Source organism: Populus euphratica, unplaced genomic scaffold, assembly GCF_000495115.2.
Source record: "Populus euphratica unplaced genomic scaffold, PopEup_1.0 scaffold265.1, whole genome shotgun sequence".
Taxonomy (NCBI): domain Eukaryota; kingdom Viridiplantae; phylum Streptophyta; class Magnoliopsida; order Malpighiales; family Salicaceae; genus Populus; species Populus euphratica.
Window position 1 is genome coordinate 107,509 of NW_011500148.1, and position 19,267 is coordinate 126,775.

General features: G+C 36.5%; 4 protein-coding genes across 5 annotated transcripts; 2 read left to right on the forward strand and 2 right to left on the reverse strand.

The window, feature by feature from the left end:
• Positions 1 to 1,330: 1,330 nt before the first annotated feature.
• Positions 1,331 to 6,269, forward strand: LOC105110831 (protein TOC75-3, chloroplastic-like). Its single transcript, XM_011006005.1, has 7 exons — positions 1,331 to 2,593; positions 3,696 to 3,917; positions 4,023 to 4,130; positions 4,240 to 4,431; positions 4,529 to 4,777; positions 5,218 to 5,472; positions 5,671 to 6,269. Exons 1-7 carry the CDS (start codon positions 1,418 to 1,420, stop codon positions 5,908 to 5,910), a joined length of 2,442 nt encoding a protein of 813 aa, XP_011004307.1. The 5' UTR covers positions 1,331 to 1,417; the 3' UTR covers positions 5,911 to 6,269.
• Positions 6,270 to 6,977: 708 nt separating this feature from the next.
• LOC105110832 (Chaperone DnaJ-domain superfamily protein) lies at positions 6,978 to 10,944 on the reverse strand. 2 transcript variants are annotated; one of them, XM_011006007.1, is made up of 5 exons: positions 10,481 to 10,944; positions 8,683 to 8,851; positions 7,951 to 7,983; positions 7,735 to 7,829; positions 6,978 to 7,567 (listed from the first exon to the last, which is right to left on the reverse strand). In XM_011006007.1, exons 1-5 carry the CDS (start codon positions 10,817 to 10,819, stop codon positions 7,334 to 7,336), a joined length of 870 nt encoding a protein of 289 aa, XP_011004309.1. In that variant the 5' UTR covers positions 10,820 to 10,944; the 3' UTR covers positions 6,978 to 7,333. The 2 variants fall into 2 exon arrangements, with proteins under 2 accessions (XP_011004309.1, XP_011004310.1); XM_011006008.1 differs by lacking the exon at positions 7,951 to 7,983 and having other exon boundaries at positions 10,481 to 10,941.
• Positions 10,945 to 13,776: 2,832 nt separating this feature from the next.
• Positions 13,777 to 16,092, forward strand: LOC105110833 (uncharacterized). Its single transcript, XM_011006009.1, has 5 exons — positions 13,777 to 14,073; positions 14,437 to 14,542; positions 15,266 to 15,337; positions 15,422 to 15,633; positions 15,717 to 16,092. Exons 1-5 carry the CDS (start codon positions 13,964 to 13,966, stop codon positions 15,823 to 15,825), a joined length of 609 nt encoding a protein of 202 aa, XP_011004311.1. The 5' UTR covers positions 13,777 to 13,963; the 3' UTR covers positions 15,826 to 16,092.
• A 739-nt stretch (positions 16,093 to 16,831) lies between these two features.
• On the reverse strand, positions 16,832 to 18,931 carry LOC105110834 (probable glycosyltransferase At5g03795). Its single transcript, XM_011006010.1, has 4 exons — positions 18,914 to 18,931; positions 18,552 to 18,747; positions 17,845 to 18,515; positions 16,832 to 17,444 (listed from the first exon to the last, which is right to left on the reverse strand). Exons 2-4 carry the CDS (start codon positions 18,735 to 18,737, stop codon positions 16,922 to 16,924), a joined length of 1,380 nt encoding a protein of 459 aa, XP_011004312.1. The 5' UTR covers positions 18,738 to 18,747; positions 18,914 to 18,931; the 3' UTR covers positions 16,832 to 16,921.
• Positions 18,932 to 19,267: the final 336 nt, after the last annotated feature.

The following is a 19,267-nucleotide window of genomic DNA, read 5'->3' on the forward strand; positions in this document are numbered from 1 at the left end:
CGTTTACAATTACGCAACAATAATCTCTGGTTTCTAATATGATCTATGTAACTATGCATAACATCTTTTTTAACTGTTCCTGACCCTACTGAAGGAGAGAAAGGCATATATACAGGTAGAAACCTGAATGGGATGTAGATGTTCACTCAAGGCATCTGTTAGGAGAGGTTTGAACAAGCCCGAATTCAAACCCTGGCATTCCTTTGCTGCATCCTACAATAAGTGTTCAACAGACATGGTCAGAGTGGAACATCATAAGCCCTCACAAATGACCATAATTATAAGACCAATCATTTCCTCAAAAGACAGTTGCCAACAGTCTTCTATCCCAAGATTAAAGAAAGAAAGATCTGAACATAAAATACACCGTCAAAGAATTACAAATAGGCATAAAGCAAGGCAACCTGTCAAAGCAAACATGTGAATTACATACAATACTTCTTTTGTCTTGCCTGAAACGAGCTGATATACAGAGAGAAGATTGCTGCATTCAGGCCTTTCAGGATTATCAAATTCAAGGCTGCATGAATTGCGAGAAGAAAAACACAAGACGAGAGAGACCTTAAGATACTATACACTAGAAAATATTCTTGGATCAAAAGATATGGAAACGAGGGAGAAAACTGTCATGATTTTCTAGATGGATCAAGAATTAACCATGAAAATGAATGTTTTGCAACGATTGATCTTGTTTGCAATCACCTCCAAGACAAAAAGAAAAGTAGAGTAATTGTCACTTTTTTTCCAATGAGAGTTGCAAAATTTACAAGCATAAATTAACAGAACCATAATCAAAATAAGGTCCACCATACATCAAGATTTAATGGCAAAGTAAAGTTCATGGAAAGCCAGTTTTAAAAATCGACTCTTAGAGAGAAGAGCAAAATGATTGAGAATCTTATATTTCTCCCACACTTTCAAGATTTAATGATAACGCAAAGTTTATGAAAGCCAAGTCCTGCTACCAAGTCGCTGAATTTAGCAGGACCAAGATGCTAAAATTCTGCAATTCCACACCAACGAGAAATCACAACCGTCACTTCAGCTCTCAATGAGATTACGATCGTACCTTGTAGCGTTTACAGTAACAATCATCAATTATATTTTAATTACATGTTGTGACAATTACTTTTGTTTTCACCACTTCAAAAAAAAATTCAAGCGCAAGGGGCGTTAATAGCATATGGATGGAAGTGTAATATCAATTATATTTGGGGTAAATTTGATGAAACCAAAGGTTTAGATACTCAATTGATAATGGGGTAATGCATCAGGGGCTAAATTCGAGATTCTTTTTTCTGTTTCTTCCAGCCTAACCCTATAATGGTAATTGCAAGGAAAGACTTTACTTGAGCCATTATCTAGTTGAGAGCAGCCATTCCTTGTTCTCCCTCTCCATAACGCCCTCCCAAAAGCCATGTCCTTCACTGCATCCACCAACCTCGTTACCAACGCTCCTCTCAACACAACCATCTTCTCCTCCCGCAGAAAGCAACGCGCCACTGTCAATCCACGCGCTTCCTCCATCAAATGTGATCTCATTTCCCCTCCCTCTTTTCCTTCACCACAAAACCCTCAACCCCACTCCAACTCCAAACAACAAAAACGCCAAAATTCCCTCCTTAAAGCCCTCACCTTCTCCGGCACCGCCGCTGTGGCCACTGTCTTCCTCCGCTTCACTCCCATCATCGACAGCGGCGGTGGAGACTGGTTCGGAGGAGGCAGTTGGTTGGGCGGCGGAGGTGGTGGTGGCGGCGGCGGAGACGGAGGATCAGGAGGAGAGTTCTGGAAGAACCTGTTTTCTGTAGCTTCGGCGAATGCCGATGAGTCACAATCACAAGATTGGGACTCGCATGGATTACCGGCAAACATTGTTGTTCAATTAAACAAGCTTAGCGGTTTCAAAAAATACAAACTATCGGAAATTCTATTTTTCGACCGGCGAAGATGGACCACTGTAGGCACGGAGGACTCTTTTTTCGAGATGGTTTCACTCCGTCCGGGCGGAGTGTACACAAAAGCTCAGTTACAAAAGGAACTTGAAAGTCTAGCTACTTGCGGAATGTTCGAGAAAGTGGACATGGAAGGGAAGACAAATCCGGATGGAACTATAGGGATCACTATTTCCTTTACTGAAAGCACATGGCAATCAGCTGACAAGTTTAGGTGCATTAATGTTGGATTAATGCAGCAATCGAAACCGATTGAAATGGATCCAGATATGACTGATAAGGAGAAGTTGGAGTATTATAGGAGTCAGGAGAAGGATTATAGGAGGAGGATTGAAAAGGCAAGGCCGTGTTTGTTGCCTACGCAGGTGCATAGGGAGGTTTTGCAGATGTTGAGGGAGCAAGGGAAGGTTAGTGCTCGGTTGCTGCAGAAGATTAGGGATAGAGTGCAGAAATGGTATCATGATGAAGGTTATGCTTGTGCTCAAGTTGTGAATTTTGGGAATTTGAATACTAAGGAAGTGGTTTGTGAGGTTGTGGAAGGGGATATTACTCAATTGGTTATTCAGTATCAGGATAAGTTAGGGAATGTTGTTGAAGGGAACACACAACTTCCTGTTGTCAAGAGAGAGTTGCCCAAACAGGTTAACTGAAACGGGCTTTATTCTTTTTTTTCCCTCTAAATTTGTTTATTCTAAATGCCTATTATGATATATGATTGGCTCGGTGCTGTTTGATTGTCTATGTGAATGACTCATTGAGTTAATGGCACAATCTAGGCTGTAGTCTTTGGTTAGTTTTTGTTTTTCTGTGTTCAGGAGTTGCTGCCGAAATTTAAGTAGAACAAGGAGCATGAGTACATGATTACATCAAATCAGGTCTCTCGATACTAGTAAAACGTGAACAGAAAATATTTCTTTTGCTCATCTTAGGATTGAGATATTAAGCGCTTATGTCTAATGCATGGTTTTGGTGATGATTTTGATTTACTTTAGTGATTTTGCTTAGATATGATTGAATGCTGAAAAGCATACGAGTATTAATCTAGATCAACATGTATGCTTTAATTAATTTGTACAGCCAGCCAGAAAGCAGATGATTGGATATAATCCAACATTGTGTTTCACTCTCTTTGCGTGTGATATGAACATGGTGTTGTCCTTTGATTGTGATTACTGGTGGATACTAGGTTATAGCATGCATATTATTATGTTGTTGTCGTTTAGTTTTATGCTGGAACTCTTAAGCAGAATCTGATATAAGATGCTCACCCTCTTTGTTGATGTTTTCTTCACTATTCAAATGAAGATACCTATACTGCCTCCTATTTAAAAGCTTAAACACTTAAACGTGCACTTGGCAATGAAGTTTTTCTTCAAATCTTTATTTCACTGGTGATAGAAACCAGCTGCTATTCCAAAACATTTCTCCATATTATGGACAAAAAGCAGTGAATAGACAGGTTCTTAAATTATATTTTCATGTGATGAATAACTCTTCAACAATCTATTATGATCCTCGCACATAGGAACTCTAGAATTCATGCACCTTACTTTGCTGCATTACCTGTTATGATACTAATAGTTAATGACATTGTTTGGTGAAATAGATAAAGGATAATCCTTCATGATTCTGCTCCTTCGTTGGCCATGTCCCTGTTTTTATATTGTGGACTTTTTAAGATGATGAATGTTTTCTAATTGTTCATTTTGTAGGTTGATTTATTTTGTGTTTTTTAATTAACAGCTTCGACAAGGTCAAGTTTTTAACATTGAAGCTGGGAAACAAGCTTTGAGGAACATCAACTCCCTAGCATTGTTCTCAAATATTGAAGTCAATCCAAGGCCAGATGAGAAGAATGAGGGAGGAATCATTGTTGAGATTAAGCTTAAAGAATTGGAGCCAAAATCAGCTGAAGTCAGTACAGAGTGGAGCATTGTTCCTGGACGTGGAGGACGCCCCACATTGGTATGTATGTCCGTCCAGTTATGTAATTTGAACTTGTTTGTAGTTAGTAGAGTTATGAGGCTTCAATGCCAAACTTCCATTTGAATTCCATATCCCTCTCTTCAGGCTTCATTCCAGCCTGGTGGGACTGTTTCCTTTGAACATCGGAATATCAAAGGGCTGAATCGCTCCATTCTCGGTTCTATAACTACCAGCAATTTCTTCTCAGCTCAGGTAATTTCTCATGATACACATTTTCTTTTTCTCAATAAATCTCAGGAATGATCCACTACCAATTTATATGAAATTTTATAACTTAAACTGTACATGGATCTTCTCTCAGGATGATCTGTCTTTTAAGCTTGAGTATGTTCATCCATACTTAGATGGCGTATACAATCCACGAAACCGCACTCTCCGTGGAAGCTGCTTCAACAGCCGGAAACTGAGTCCAGTCTTTACTGGTGGGCCAGGAGTGGATGAAGTCCCTCCTATATGGGTTGACCGGGCTGGCATGAAAGCTAACATTACTGAGGTGACTGCTCTTCTACATCCAAATTTAGCTGCTTGTGAGCATCTTTAAATTCAATAAAATGATTTCTTAATGAGTGCACATATGTTGTGTTGAACAGAATTTTACCCGCCAGAGCAAATTCACCTATGGGATAGTGATGGAAGAGATAACAACACGCGATGAAAGCAGCCATATCTCTTCAAATGGTCAAAGAGTATTGCCAAGTGGAGGAATTAGTGCAGATGGACCTCCAACAACCCTCAGTGGCACTGGCATTGACCGGATGGCATTTTTACAGGCAAACATCACGCGTGACAACACCAAGTTTGTAAATGGAACTGTAGTTGGTGATAGGAATGTATTCCAGGTCAGAGAATCTTCTGTTAATTTTGGGGTTGTTTGGGGATCCACAACAGTTATATTGTGAATGGTGGAGCCAGTTCTAAAATATCATGGTTAGGTTGCTCATTTTTCTAACCAGAAATGTACATGATCCGATGATCTAATTAGTTGAAGAACATTCCATTTAGCTTTCTAGGATTGATTGAGAACAAACTTGACCCAGTCCTGTTCTTTGAGTTGCCAAAGACCCTTATTTCTTGTGTATAGAGCCTGCTTGCTTGGTCTTTGAACTTGGTAGATATTTTATGGTTTGATTTAGTCATATGGGATCATGAAAATTTGGGGATGATAGTGCACACTAGGTTTTTCCTCTTGTACAAGAACATATAGCCCTCATTTGTGTGATTTTCATATGTAACCTCTTCACAGCCAGGTTAACCTACATATTTTATGTATGATTTGCAGGTGGACCAAGGCCTTGGCATTGGCAGCAAGTTTCCTTTCTTCAACCGTCACCAGCTGACATTGACCCGATTTATCCAGTTGAAGGAGGTGGAGGAAGGTGCTGGGAAACCACCACCACCTGTACTAGTACTAAATGGCCATTATGGTGGTTGTGTTGGAGACCTTCCGAGTTATGATGCTTTTACTCTCGGGGGACCTTATTCTGTGAGGGGTTACAACATGGGTGAGCTGGGAGCAGCCAGAAACATTCTTGAGGTGAGAATCACTGTAAACAACATTTTAGCTAGGACAAGTCGAATTGTGTTTTATGTTTTTCTTTAAAGGTGTTTCTTCAAAAAATGGAACCTTTGCGAGAACTAATTTTTTGTGGATGGAAAATATGATTGTTCCCATAAATCATATTTGTGGACTTGCAGTTAGATATGTGATCTGTCTTTTCAATTTTGATTCCAGCTCGGAGCAGAGATACGCATTCCCGTGAGAAATACACATGTTTATGCATTTGCAGAGCATGGCAATGATCTAGGAACTTCTAAGGATGTGAAGGGGAACCCAACAGAGGTTTACAGGCGAATGGGTCATGGTTCATCTTATGGAGTTGGTGTCAAGCTGGGTTTAGTTCGAGCTGAGTATGCTGTTGATCATAACACTGGCACTGGTTCAGTGTTCTTCCGGTTTGGGGAGAGATACTGAAAGCTCGATTGGCAATTTAGGTTTGCTTAGTACATTTCGGCCATCGGATTTTTGGAATAAGTGCCAGAGTTTTTGACACTCTGAAATCTTGTGAGATATTTAGGAGTAGATAGATGATTCAATTCGAACTGGTTCTTGTGGAGTCAGTTTTTGGGATTCGTATCCCTTATATCTGGCTCTGCAGGAGCTGAGAGATCCTGAGAAAACTGTGATGTCCTTGGTATCTGGCCTGTGTGCTCAAAAGACGTATAACTTTGCTGAGCATGTACTCTTTGTTGTGCAAAATCCCAAAGTAATTTTGTCATAAAGTGACTTGTATCTCTGTTGTTTGATTTGTTGTCTCTTCTTGAGCTTCGAAATCCTTAACGTTAGTTTTCTTTATACTGCTCGTGATTGACCCAGTTCTCTTGTTGGGTTTTTAACCCTTCCCTGTCGAGAAAAAATGTTTGTTCCCTCCGTCTTTATTACTATTGCTAATTACTTTACTAATTATAATTATTAATTATTACCTAGATAAACTAAAAAACGTGGCTTTTGAACAGTAACAATCACCATTTCCATAAACTCGAATATTTGTTGTATTGTTCGCTTCTGTAATGCTTTTTTTGTCATTTTAGTTATTCATTTTTATTTCTTTACAATTCTATGTTCCAAGTTATATTAGAATAGTTTTTTATGTTGAGATTATTATTTTTTTCACTTAATTCGATGTTAAGGCCTTTCACTTTTCTATGATGTTTTTTTAGTTACTGAGTTTTGATTCTTTGCAATTTTATCCTTCCTATTTATATTGAAGAATAAATAAAAAAAATAAAAGAATTAGTATTAAAATTGAACATAAAATAATTTGCAGTTCAAAAAAAATCCAATCTTGGTGTTAGTGGATGGTTTTGTATGTCAGAAAAAATAAATTATAATACATGAATTTTGTTTTGGATTTTTGAACTTCCTGCAATGTTCCAATATGGATCGTCCTTTCTAGGGTTTTTTACATCCAAATAATTTCTACATATAGCTACATCATTCCATCTAAACTAACCTTCACATTTCCGAGCCAAATACTAGAAAGTTTATGTAAATCGAATCCATTTATAGATTATCCTTTCTAGGGTTTTTACAAGTCACCAGTCTAATTTAAGACATCAGATTCATAAAGATACTGCAAGAGACAGGATGGCACTTCTGCCGTCAACATTTTGCAGTCCTCAGGTCGGAAGTTGGATGTTTTGCATCCATAACTGCTTCGAGATGTAACTGATGAGATCTTCAGAAGAAGTCAGCCCTGGAGTTTTTGAGATCTCACGATGAACTAACTATATCTGAGTGTTGTCTGGACTCTAGATTACAGATTGGTAGCCCCACTTGCCGCCTTCAACCTTCAATATCTCTAACTTAGGGTACAGTGGTAGGCTGCATTTCCTTGCTATAAGCCCAATTCCCTTTTCAACTTAGCAAGAGTAGCTTCAATCTCATCAATGTTATCTTGGATGCTGCTACTCTTGCCATCTTCATTTTGAGCACCATTTCCCGTTCTCTTGGTGCTAGAACTGGAAAAAAAATCATCTTCTTGAAATCCATCATTTTTATTTCCTTCAAATTCTGTATCTGTTATGTTGAGCTCTTTCTCTAGGAATTCGACAAATTCTTCCCCTATTTCCTGCAGGGGGTGAAAATACAAGGTGAGGCTGTTTCCTCAGCAAGTCCTTTGCTTCGTGGATTATACAAATCTTTAGCGAAAAGTCCAAGCAAGCATGTGACAGTTAGCTTGTTAAAATAGATTTATTGTGTCTTGAAACTGCATGTGCAAAATTAAAAGCAACGTACTGCCAATTCTTCCCATAGGCTCTTTGGCTTCCCTTGAGATGGAGCACTCGCTTCCCAATTCTGGAATTCTTCTTGCAGATCCCTAAAGAAGTCCCCTGTAACAATAATACCAGACTAGGTAACTACAGTTGAATTTTATAGGGTATGAGATAAAGATTTGAAACAATTGAAAAAGGTTTATGAGCATTGTCATGTGTCATAGGCAGTACAAACTACCTATTGTTATCTGAAAACCCCTCATAAAATTACCTGCAGCATAAAGCGGTTTGTGTATAAGAACAACCAAACCTAATTCCTAATAAAAGATTGAAAATGACAGCATAAAAATTCAGAAAATCATTTCCCTGGTAATTTCCAAAATTACCCATCAAGAAATGCTGGGAAAACTAATCTCAAGTGCAGGCAGGAAAATTGCATGCATCACAAGATAATATTTCAAGGACACATCACCCATATAAAATACCCGCATGGGTGGCAAAAGAATGAGCTACTGCAAAGCAAGAAGAACTGAAGTTTCTAACAAACTACAAGACAACAGGCAGATGACAGAATCACAGCAGGAATCTTTAACAACACTTGAAGCTAATCACAGCAGGAATCTTTAACCACACTTGAAGCTCTGCTTCATTATAGGTTGGTCCAAGTGTCACAATATTGTTCGACCAACTTTCAATTAACCCTTTTCCAGTTAGATTGTTGGGAGAAATCAGGTTTGCTGACCAACCCATTACATAGTTCTGTAAGAACTAAAGCCCCGCTAGGCGGCATGTCCCTCTGCTGGCATTACCCATGCAGCAGGTACAGCTATACACGTATTGAAGCAGAACATAGTAGCAGTAGACATAATGACCCCTAAATGACAAGTAGAAAAGAGTAAATGGCCACAACAAGCAAATTTCTTATGAGTAAAATAATCAAATAGATATTTGTAGGTTTACAAGTTTTTACCAAGTCCATAAAAATCTTCTTCATCTTGGGTATTGCTGCTTTGTGTTTTCTGACCACTAGAGTATGAAAAACCAGATGAGTTTCCAGCATCATACTTTCTCCGAGATTCAGAATTCACCAATGTGTTGTATGCGTGCTTAATCCTCATAAATTTCTCCTGAGCATTTGTCTGTACACAAGAAAAATGAGATATAGATAACTGATTATATAAACAAAGCACCATAGTTTGGAAAGGAAAACATTAAAAATAACAGATTTAAAACAGGATGATCTACCAATTAGTAATAGCAAAAGTGCAGAAACGCACTGAGCAACATAGGCAAGGCAAACTCTAGATGAAGTTATATAAAACAGAAAGGCCACTACACAATTTGATCCAACCAAATCAAGATGCTTACAAGGACCGTATGCATGGTCTATTAAGTGGCCATTCTTGAGATTCAAACAGCACAATTGAACTTGGCAGCCCGAGTCTTCTTCCACAGAAGCAAACAAGTAAAAAACATGCGTGATAGCACTTTAGCAACGTCTGTTTGAAAAATATCCAATGCATGTAGTAGGAGTATAACCATAAGAATATTGGTGTTAACTATCATGAACCGAGAATTTCCCTTCCTATGATGCAGCTATGGAAGTTAGGAAGATACATCAAGCATGCAACCAATTGGAAAGGTTTTGAGCGAGTATCATAATGGGAAACAAACCCAGGTAACCAATGCAAGGCTGGACTAGATGTGAGATAGAATTGGGGAATAATTTATTGGACTAGATCATTTACTGCCAAAGTAAATGTAGTCTGACTGACACATAAGACATGCAAGAGAGAGTATATGTCAACCACACTTCAGAGAAGATCAATTTGTAAAGGTTGACAAAATTTATCTCCTCATGCATCTCACTTAGAGTAAAATTATGTGTAATCACAAGCAATGCCAGCTTAAAGATTCATCTACATGAGAGATTACTGACAAGTATTCAGCAGCTTTTCCTGCTTCTGAACGGCAAGCTGGGTAGCTCGAGAACAATAGAACACAACTGGTGCACCAAGTGTTTGTAAGAAAAGAGAAGCCAAAGAGATTTTAGGACTGTGTAACACAATAACTGCGTCCACTTTTCAAACCATAAAAGGAAAACAGTTGTTTCCTTGATCTATGAATACATGGGACAACTAAATAAAGTTGCTTCCTAGTTCCCAAAGACAGATGTTGCATCACCTAGGGCTTAGTCTCAATATGTTACGGGAATGGCTACCCGTCTGCCTTGTAGAGTGTTGAGTGATAACTCCATAAAAAGAAATCAAGTCAACTTTCTTGTACACATTTCAAAGCGTTCCATTAAACAACCCATGGAAGCAGATACACAATAAGAATTCAAATCATAGCCAAGCTCTTGATTTTTTCTTTTATTTTACACAAATGATAATGAAGATTTAGTTGTCTGTATCTCTATCTGATAAATAAGAAGTGATGTGATTATTATTTCACAAAATTTGTTATATACCCCCATAATCTTCCTAATAATAGCCGTCTTCACAACAAAATAAAATTTCTATATCCAATATTTTCCTTTCGGAATGAAGTGAGAACTCGAAGAAAAACTATGTCTGATATAAATCAAATCAATATCTTCAAGATTCAATTCAATTAAACATACAGGATCCAAAGTAAAACAGACTTAAATAGACTAGATTTACCTAGTTAAATTCAACGAGATTTAAGCTAATGCATAAAAATTTTTGGGTCAATCCAAAGTAACTGCACAGATAATTAAACAGAACTAGAGCTTAATAGCTGACTACCTCTTTATTAACATCAGGGTGATACTTTAAAGCAAGTTTCCTATACGCTCTTTTGATTTCATCAGGAGGGGCGGAAGGAGAAACGCCTAAAACTTCATAAGGAGACTCTTTACGGCTTGCTCTCAAAAGGGTATGACTGTAGCTTCTCCTATTCTTGAAGATTGGAGCGAATACATTGGGTCCAAATAAAATAAGGCTAAAACCACCTCCATAGCTGTATCTGCAACTGGGTGTTGATAGTTTAGCTTTAATTTGTAGGTAAAGAAGAGATCTTGAAGACAGGCAAGGGAGACAGAAGAGCCTGTTGTGTGGTGTTGGACGGACGGTAAATCCATGCATATTCGTCAAGTATCAAAGTCGCAAACTTGGTGTCTTCTTGGTTGGTTACACCAGTGGCTAGGAAATTATCGACGAGACATGTCGTCTTTAGTTAGGATCGCATACAAAAAACCTGAGAGATACACGTAAAAAAGGAGAGAGAAAAAATATTTTTTAATCCATGTAAAATCATTCTTATATACATATATATTTTTTATGGATCTCAAATTTGATTTTTTCTTTTATGATTTTTTTACAGGGTGTATTAATAAAATAAAACAATCTATATTTACTTTTTAATTATTATAAAATTTTCAGAAGTGAGTAATTACTTCCTTGTCACTTTAAAATTTCTTAAAATTTAAATTGCAAAATAGTTCATAATACTAACCAGTTTACACATAGTTTCTAATTAGACAAAAACAAAATTTAATATGGATATACAAATATATAGATATTATCAATATTTTTTAATATTAAAAAAATAATATATATATATATATAATAAAATAAATTAATAATTATGTACATTAATAGATATTAAAGAGAGTTGTAACTGCTATACTGCAAGTATGATTTTAATTAGTTTTTAATATGGTATAATAATATATCAATGTTATGAATGCGTTTTATTGTATCGTAATTTTTTAATTAAAAAACATAAAAATGTTATTTATATTTTAAAAAATAATTTTAAAGTTATATTAATCAATAAATTGAGAAAAAAGTTTTGATACTGATTAAATATTAAAATAAAAAACTAATTGTTTCCATAAAACTAGAAAGACATAGAGGCGTGCAAGTATTTTGCCTCAGCTTTTCCTTTTTAATTTATTTTTTTTTCACCCTGGAAACTATTGTTTTCTATTGATAATAAGTAATTTTTTATTTTTATAAATATATCATACAAATACAATTCATTTATATCAAATATAAGAGAAAGAATTTAAATATAAATTATATTAATTTTTTTAAAAAAAAACAGAGAAGTGTGAAATAATCAAAGAAAATAACTAGTATTTAAAAAGGTGAATTCAATAATTTAAAAAATAAGAAGGAGTGTATGGTAAAATATTAATGCAAAGTAAAAATAAATAAAAAGGAAAAGTGTGGTGTAAAATCTAAAAAAACAAAAATAAAAACAAAACAAAACAAGAGACTATGAGCCCCTAGTAAGTTAGACCCATATATACAGTCAATTACTGACGCATGCCTCTCAAAACAATTTTTTATTAGATGGCAAGTCGTTTAATATAGTAACCGACATGCCATAATTTACAATAGTCTTTAATAACTTTTATTGGTTGAAAAATTAGGGTTTGAATTTTAAAACGCTAAAAACTTTTTTTGATTCTTTTTAAAAGGAAAATATTAAAAACACTTTTAGATTATCAATAAACTAGTTTTTCAATATAAAAAACTCTAGAGTAGTAAAAATAAAATATAAAACCAATTTGATAGAATTTTTTTGTAAATCTTAATCTATCTTTTTAAATAAAATAAATTGAAAAAATATATTTAAATGAAACTCGTTGATATAAAAATGAATATTTTTCATTGTAAGAATATGAAAAACCAATAACCTTTTCTCTTCCCTCTTGTCTTTCATTGAGTTTCTTTTTTAAAAAAAAAAATTAAAGACTAAAATATTATAAATCAAAATTTTAAATTATAAAACTAAAAGGACAAAATAAAAAGGGTTACGCGTTGCTAGACTTATTTCTTCATAATCCGTGTGTGGGCCTATCTAATAAGTTGGATAACTAAATCTTTTTTTTTTTCATTATAGGCAAACAACGTGACTCACTATAAAATGGCTTGAAAAAAATATTTCAACGATATGTTGTCTGGTGCTACCTAAATTTTAGCAATCATAATGGCAAGAAAGTCATGCTTTAACTTTTTTTCTAAACCAAAAAATTTGTTTTTCAATTTATTTTCAACAAAAATAAACACTTTAAAAATTATAATAAATCTATCAATGATCTTAAAAGATTAGAAAAACCAATATCAACTTTAAAAAAATCATATCGAGTTCAAATCTATATTTTCAAGGAATTTAAAGGAAAAAATATCTAATATGAATTTTTTTTGTCAAATAAAATTATTTAACACAAATATCGACTGTTTTGGATGTCTAAATTGATGCTATATAATTTTTTTCTTTTTTTATCTCTAAAAGTTGACTGCTTCTCTATTTTCTCTCTCTAATTAGGGATTAAAAAATTACAAAAATAAATTTTTATATCAAAGTTGAACTTGAAAAACATTGAGATGCCAAGATTGTATATTCGGTGCTATTTTTGAAGTTTAGGGATCAAAGTATATTTGTTGTTAAAACTTATAAAATGCTACTAATGTTTGGTATCTTTTTCATTCCAATCCCTCTTCTTTCAACCCTACATTTTCCTAAGAAATTACGTCCTTCAACTAGAATTAAATAACCAGGAAAAAAAATTAAGTATCAAAATGAATTTTTGACACATGCACAGTGCGGCACAATGCTATCGATAGTGATTTGTGCGCGCGTTAATAGTTCCCGTCTCTACAGTAAAAAAACCCACGTGTAATATAATATCCAGCTCTTGTTCATTCCGTATCTAATTCACTCCGAAGCAAGCTATGTCAAATTTCCTAGCTGCATATTTCTCGTGAAGAGATTAATTATAACAGCAGCAGCAGCAGCTTGCATTGTGAAGAGATTAATTATGCTGCGAGGGGGGTTAACCTCTGTAGTTTTAATCAAATTTGAATTATATTTTTGTTTTTCTATAAAATTAATTATTTGTTTATGTTTTTAGATTAATATCAAAAATTATTTTTTAAAATAAAAAATTATTACAATGTAATTCTAAATAAAAATATTTTAAAAATCAAAGTTATTAACCCAGTGATGTCTGGGCCCATAAGGGTATACGACGACAACGACGACGAAGAACTTTAATATTTGCATTCAAAACGACGTGGCATTAATCTGTTTGTTTCGTGGTGGATCCAGAAGGTGGGAGGGAGGTTCACGCGTCTTCTTGCAGGATTCTGATTCGGGGCAAAGCAATGGCAACAAGCTTTTTGGATTCTGGAGAATTGAATTGACCCCAAAAATAAAAATAAAACTCGAGAAGAAAAAGAAAATCCAGAGAAAGGAGGAGAGAGAGAGAGAGAGAGATGGCTCTTAACCCACAATTGTTTCAAAACGGGATGCCCGTTCCTTTCGAGAACGAGTTGTTTGTGTTGGCCAGAGACGGCGTCGATTTCGAGGTCGACAAAATCCCTGGGTTTGCTTTCTTTTCTTTCCTTCTTTCTTCCCCTTTAATTTTTTTTTTTTTAATAATAAGCAATATAATCTCCAACTCTTGCAACTAAGGGCAAAGTTATTGATATTTTATGGATCAGCCAATCACCAATTGTGTTTCTAATAGTTTAGCCCACATCTAATTTCTTATAAAAATTGTAACAATCTCTCTCGGCAAAGTGTTTGAAGCCAAATTTGTTTTGCAATTGCAAAAAAGTCTGATCTCTTTTATGACTCGGTTCTTATGAGCCATATCCTTTCTGTTGTCTATCAGCACTCAGCCCAAACGATGGTATGTTTGTTTTAATGTTTAATCTCGAACTGAACTCTTTCTGCTCAAATGCAGATGTGGGAAACTTAAGTCTAAGGGAACCATCTACTTGTCAAATATTCGCACGGTCTTTGTTGCAGCCAAGCCCGTTGCAAATTTTTATGCTTTTGATATTCCTCTGGTAAGTGATGAATATTGGTATTCCTGCATTGTTTTTCAAGTTCTTATGGTAAAATAGCAAAGGATCTTCGTGGTTGCTCTTCCTTCAAACTTTGGTTGTTAGAATCCTCTCATTCCTTTCTTTTTCCCTGTCCCTTTTAATCTTAATTCATAGATGGGATTAATGCGTTGGCCTTCATGCTCTGGCTGGTGGGTATCACCAGGACAGTTTTTTCGTGTTGATAAGAGATTAGCTGTTTAGTTTGGTCGTCAGCGGTGATTGGATTTTAATTGGCTTGGTCAAATCTTGCATTTTGCAACAAACAAAATTAGGCTGTGTTATTATTACCTAAAACGTGACGTTTTGAAGGTTACTTGTACGGATTTTGTAAGTGGAGCTAAGCTCTTGGCAGAGAAAGACGAAGTTGTTTGCTATTAGCAGCTAAGCAATTTGGTATCCTTAGCTTTTCTATGTTTCTTACCCCTCACCCTCTAAACCTGTACAATTGGTAATTTCTTCATGCTGAGTATATTTCCCTTCTTGGAAGTGAAAGCAAATATCATAACAAAAAAAAATAAATTTAAATCTGGGCTGATTCTAACACTTCATCATTTTTATTTCAAAATTTTTAAGGTCATGGTTACTTCTAAGCATGTAGATTCTTAGTTATTATTTTGAGGTCAGTTGTCGATGTATCTTTGGGCTTTCTTGTGAGCCTTATTCTTAAGTTGCTTTGTTATGCAGCTTTTTGTCAACGGAGAAAAATTCAACCAGCCCATATTTCTCTGCAACAATATTTCTGGTTTTGTGGAACCTGTAAGTATAATAGTGAAAAGGCTTTCAATTATCTGATCACCACTTATTTCTATGTAAGCTGATCGTCTCGGTATGAAACTTCAGGTGGTTCCTGAGAATGAGAATAGGGCACTCTACTCCGCACACTCATTCAAGATTTTGTTCAAGGAAGGGGGCTGTGGAACCTTTGTTCCACTTTTTCTCAATTTGATCTCTTCAGTGAGACAATACAATCAACAAATGAACTCTGCACCAGTACCTCGTGTAGATCCCCTGCAAGCAGCGAACACTCCAGTTGATGAAATGATTAGACATGCGTAAGTGACATAATACATCATGTAATTTTTTGTTTGCGGGGTGAAGATCACTTTTTTATTATATTTTCTTATGTGTTTTGCAGATATGTTGATCCTAATGACCCAACAAGAATCTTCTTGCAACAGCCCACTCCACAGTCCGAGTTGAGGCGTCGCACATATCAGCCATCCTCAGCTGAACGCACAATGTGATTTGTTTTCCAATATCCAAGCCAAAGACTCTGTATCCAAGCTAAATACAACTACTATACTGTGTCATTGTGCATGATCTGCCAATTTATAAATGCTACATTACTGTAAATCCTTGTATTTGTCTATGATCATTATATTTGGGATTCCTACTCTACTGTTCCAGGTGACTGCATTTAATGATTTTGAAGGCAGACTGGCTAAGACCTTGGAGTGTAGAGATTTGCGATTTTCACTGCTGGTCAACTTGCCAGCTGAGAATATTCCATTTGATGGCTGCTGCACTTTTCAATGGGTTGCTACATGCTTTTAAGTTGAAAATATTGATGGACACTGGCAATACGGCAATATTCACGACATTGTTATCTTTTAAAATGCCACTGTTTTCTGGTTAGAGGTAGAGGGATGTGTGTTTTTTATTTGTTTTTCTTTTTTGGTTGCAAACGAGGCAGTGTTGCTTTCAATTCTAGGTTGGGAAGTTTGATCGTCGTTACAGTTCTCTGCTTGCATGGTGGCATTAACAGAACAAGTGATGCATAAAGTATAGGAGAAGATTCAAATCATTTTTGGTTGGGTGACAGGAGCTGATTTGGCCTGGGTGTCCCCTTTCGATGCATGCCCTTGCAGAATTGGTTTAGTTTATTTTGTCTTTGCTGGAATTTTTCGAATGCTCTAGTCACCGGAGTGAATAAATATGCATCTAAAATCACTATTAAGCTTTCAATGGTTACAATAGACGGGTAGATGTCTTGACGGGAAAAGCAATGAACACTGAACAACCATTCCAGCGTGGTCCATAGGACCTGAAGCTTATTGCCTGCATTAGCCACTTGTTGTCATTTCAACCTCAATATAGTGGAGGCCACTATGCCCTATGCCTTTGCTCCTGTTACTTCTTTCCGAGGAGAACATTGCAAGGCATCTTGCACTGAAGTTCTTCACCTTTGGAGGTATTTCTATCGAGGGTCAGGGACAAATTACATGAGTCGACAAATGTTGAAATCTCAGAAGCTGAAAACAAACCTTCACTACCTCACAAGGCCAAATTTTTAAGACAAGAAAAGGCTTCAGAGTAGGATATTGTAAGAAGATGCAGAAATTAATATGATAAACGTAGAGTGCTTCTCCTTAACCATAGCTGATAAGCAGTCATGTAAAAGGAATGATAGCCCCTTGGCGTTGTATGCCAAACAAAGTGCCTCCTAACTTCGCAGAGATTATGATACATTCTCAGGTACATCTCTCTTTTTATAGACAACAATTTTGTTTTCAAGAAAGCAATATCTCGTTGATTGATGACAACGGAAAACTTGCTCCAATCCAAGACATTAGCAAATGGAAGGTCGTAATAATTAGAAATTATAACTGGAATGCACCCGTAGTGTATGGCATCACTAACCCTTGCGGTGTTCACCTCATAACCTTTAACGTGGAGGCAGAATTTACTCCTCTTGAACCCTTCTTCATAAGGGAATGTGGGACTCCCATTAAATATGTCAAATTGAGTATCATTTCCCCACAAATTTATCAGCTGCTGCCGGACTTGAGAATTTTGGACGCGTCCAGCAAAGTAGACAAGTCTATGCCTGCAACGGTAGATGTTCACATCAAGATAGCAAACACTTCAGAAAAATATAATACATCAAAGTTTGCAATAAGACAGAAAACGATATTCTTAAAAAATCTCTATACTTCTTGATCGTGTAATTATTTAGGTTACGGACATGTTTATGTTAAGGTTCTTGAGCTTTTCGCACATATTTGTTTCTTGTTCTCTTCAAATTTGATACAGGCGTATTTCCCACTCCTTGCTGTTGTCGAGTAAATTAGCCAATCTTGTGAGCATCAGTGGTAAAGGTATGCGGTATGCCCATACTTTAATTTCCCCCCTTATGTAACATCATAAAACTTTCTCATAACATTGAAATAGAATTGCAAAAGAACTATTGCTAAAAGTAAAATTAGAAATGTGGGCATTTATCCACAAACATAACAGTGGATTGAATACTATGAGGTATATACCTGGTATGTGGGGGATTCAAGGCAGTCTGATCCGAGCGAGGCCAAACTTGAGGGAGCCCCACATCTTTGTGGGAAAGATAGAATCTTTGAAAGTAACTAGAACAACAAGTAAGCTGAATGGCATTGTTACGCAAACCATGATGCCTGGAGGGAGCCTCTCTCCCAACAGAATGGCAACAAACATAGAAATGATCAGCACCTCCTGAAGCATTCCAAAACCTGAAGCTGCTGCTAATGCTACTCGTGTATTGGGCAACAAATTGTGAGATTTTTGCCTCGGAGTAAACTCGAGGGTCATTTCTAAGGTCGTTTATTGAAAATGGGAGGAAAAAGAAATGGGCTTTCTCTGGGGTTGCAGTAAGCAGTGGACTGTGAAGCAGGGACACCTTGAACATGTGTTCACTGAAGTAATTACCCAGTTTTGGATTGTTCGGTGGGTTCTTATGGGGTAGGAAGATCTTAGCAAAAGGGCTGCTCCTGTTGAAGGTATCAGGGTACACAAAGATCTTTAGATGCCGCATCATTTCTTGAAAATCAGCAGAAAACAGTTCCCAATTATGATATGGCCCTGTTTCCAATACGGAGTCCACGGTATTTGTTTGCGGTGGCGGTGGCGGTGGCGGAAAAAGGGTAGCCGCCTGTTGTGGGGCATTTAGAGATGGGTTTTGACGGTTGCGGTTGCGGTTGTGGTTGTGGTTGTGGTGGTGGTGGTGGTGGTTTTGGCTTGGATAGAAGGTGATGCTTTGTGGGGCAACAAGGGATGTTAATGCAAGGGAAGCGTGGTGTTTGTAAAACCCAAAAAGAGCAATGCAAGAACAGGACAGTAACACTGCTAACACAAGCATTCCCAGTAATCGCTTCTGCTGCAGTTTAGGTGGCCTTCTCATCTTCATCCCCCTTTCTCTATTTTTTTTTTTGGAGACAATTGCAAGTCTTGAGAGATAAGTACGGATTTATATGGACAGTTCATACAGAATAAAGGCAAATTATTACATACATACATGTACGTATGTATGTATGTATAGCATTAAATTAACAGTGGAGCCAAGGAAAGGAGAGGACGACAAACCGGATGACTGACTACACTACACTACAGTGACTACTCAGTCACCAGAGTAGGGTAGAGTAGAAACAGCCTTTGAATCTTTGGAATTTTTCGGCCTTCTAATACCGGCGAGAGCGCAGAGCATAGAAATCAGACAGCGGGGCACTTCTGTAGCGTTTATGGCTAGCTAGCTAGCTCGTATTGATAGATGGCAGTAGAAAATAAGGGACTGGGCTTGTGGCATCTCATACTTCGTTTCATCAACAAAAACTTCTCTCCACGGGGCCCACAGTTGGACTTGGGACACCAACACTCAGTTTTATATTTTAGATTAATGTGGGTATCCGGGTCAGTTTATACGCATCATAATTAATCTTA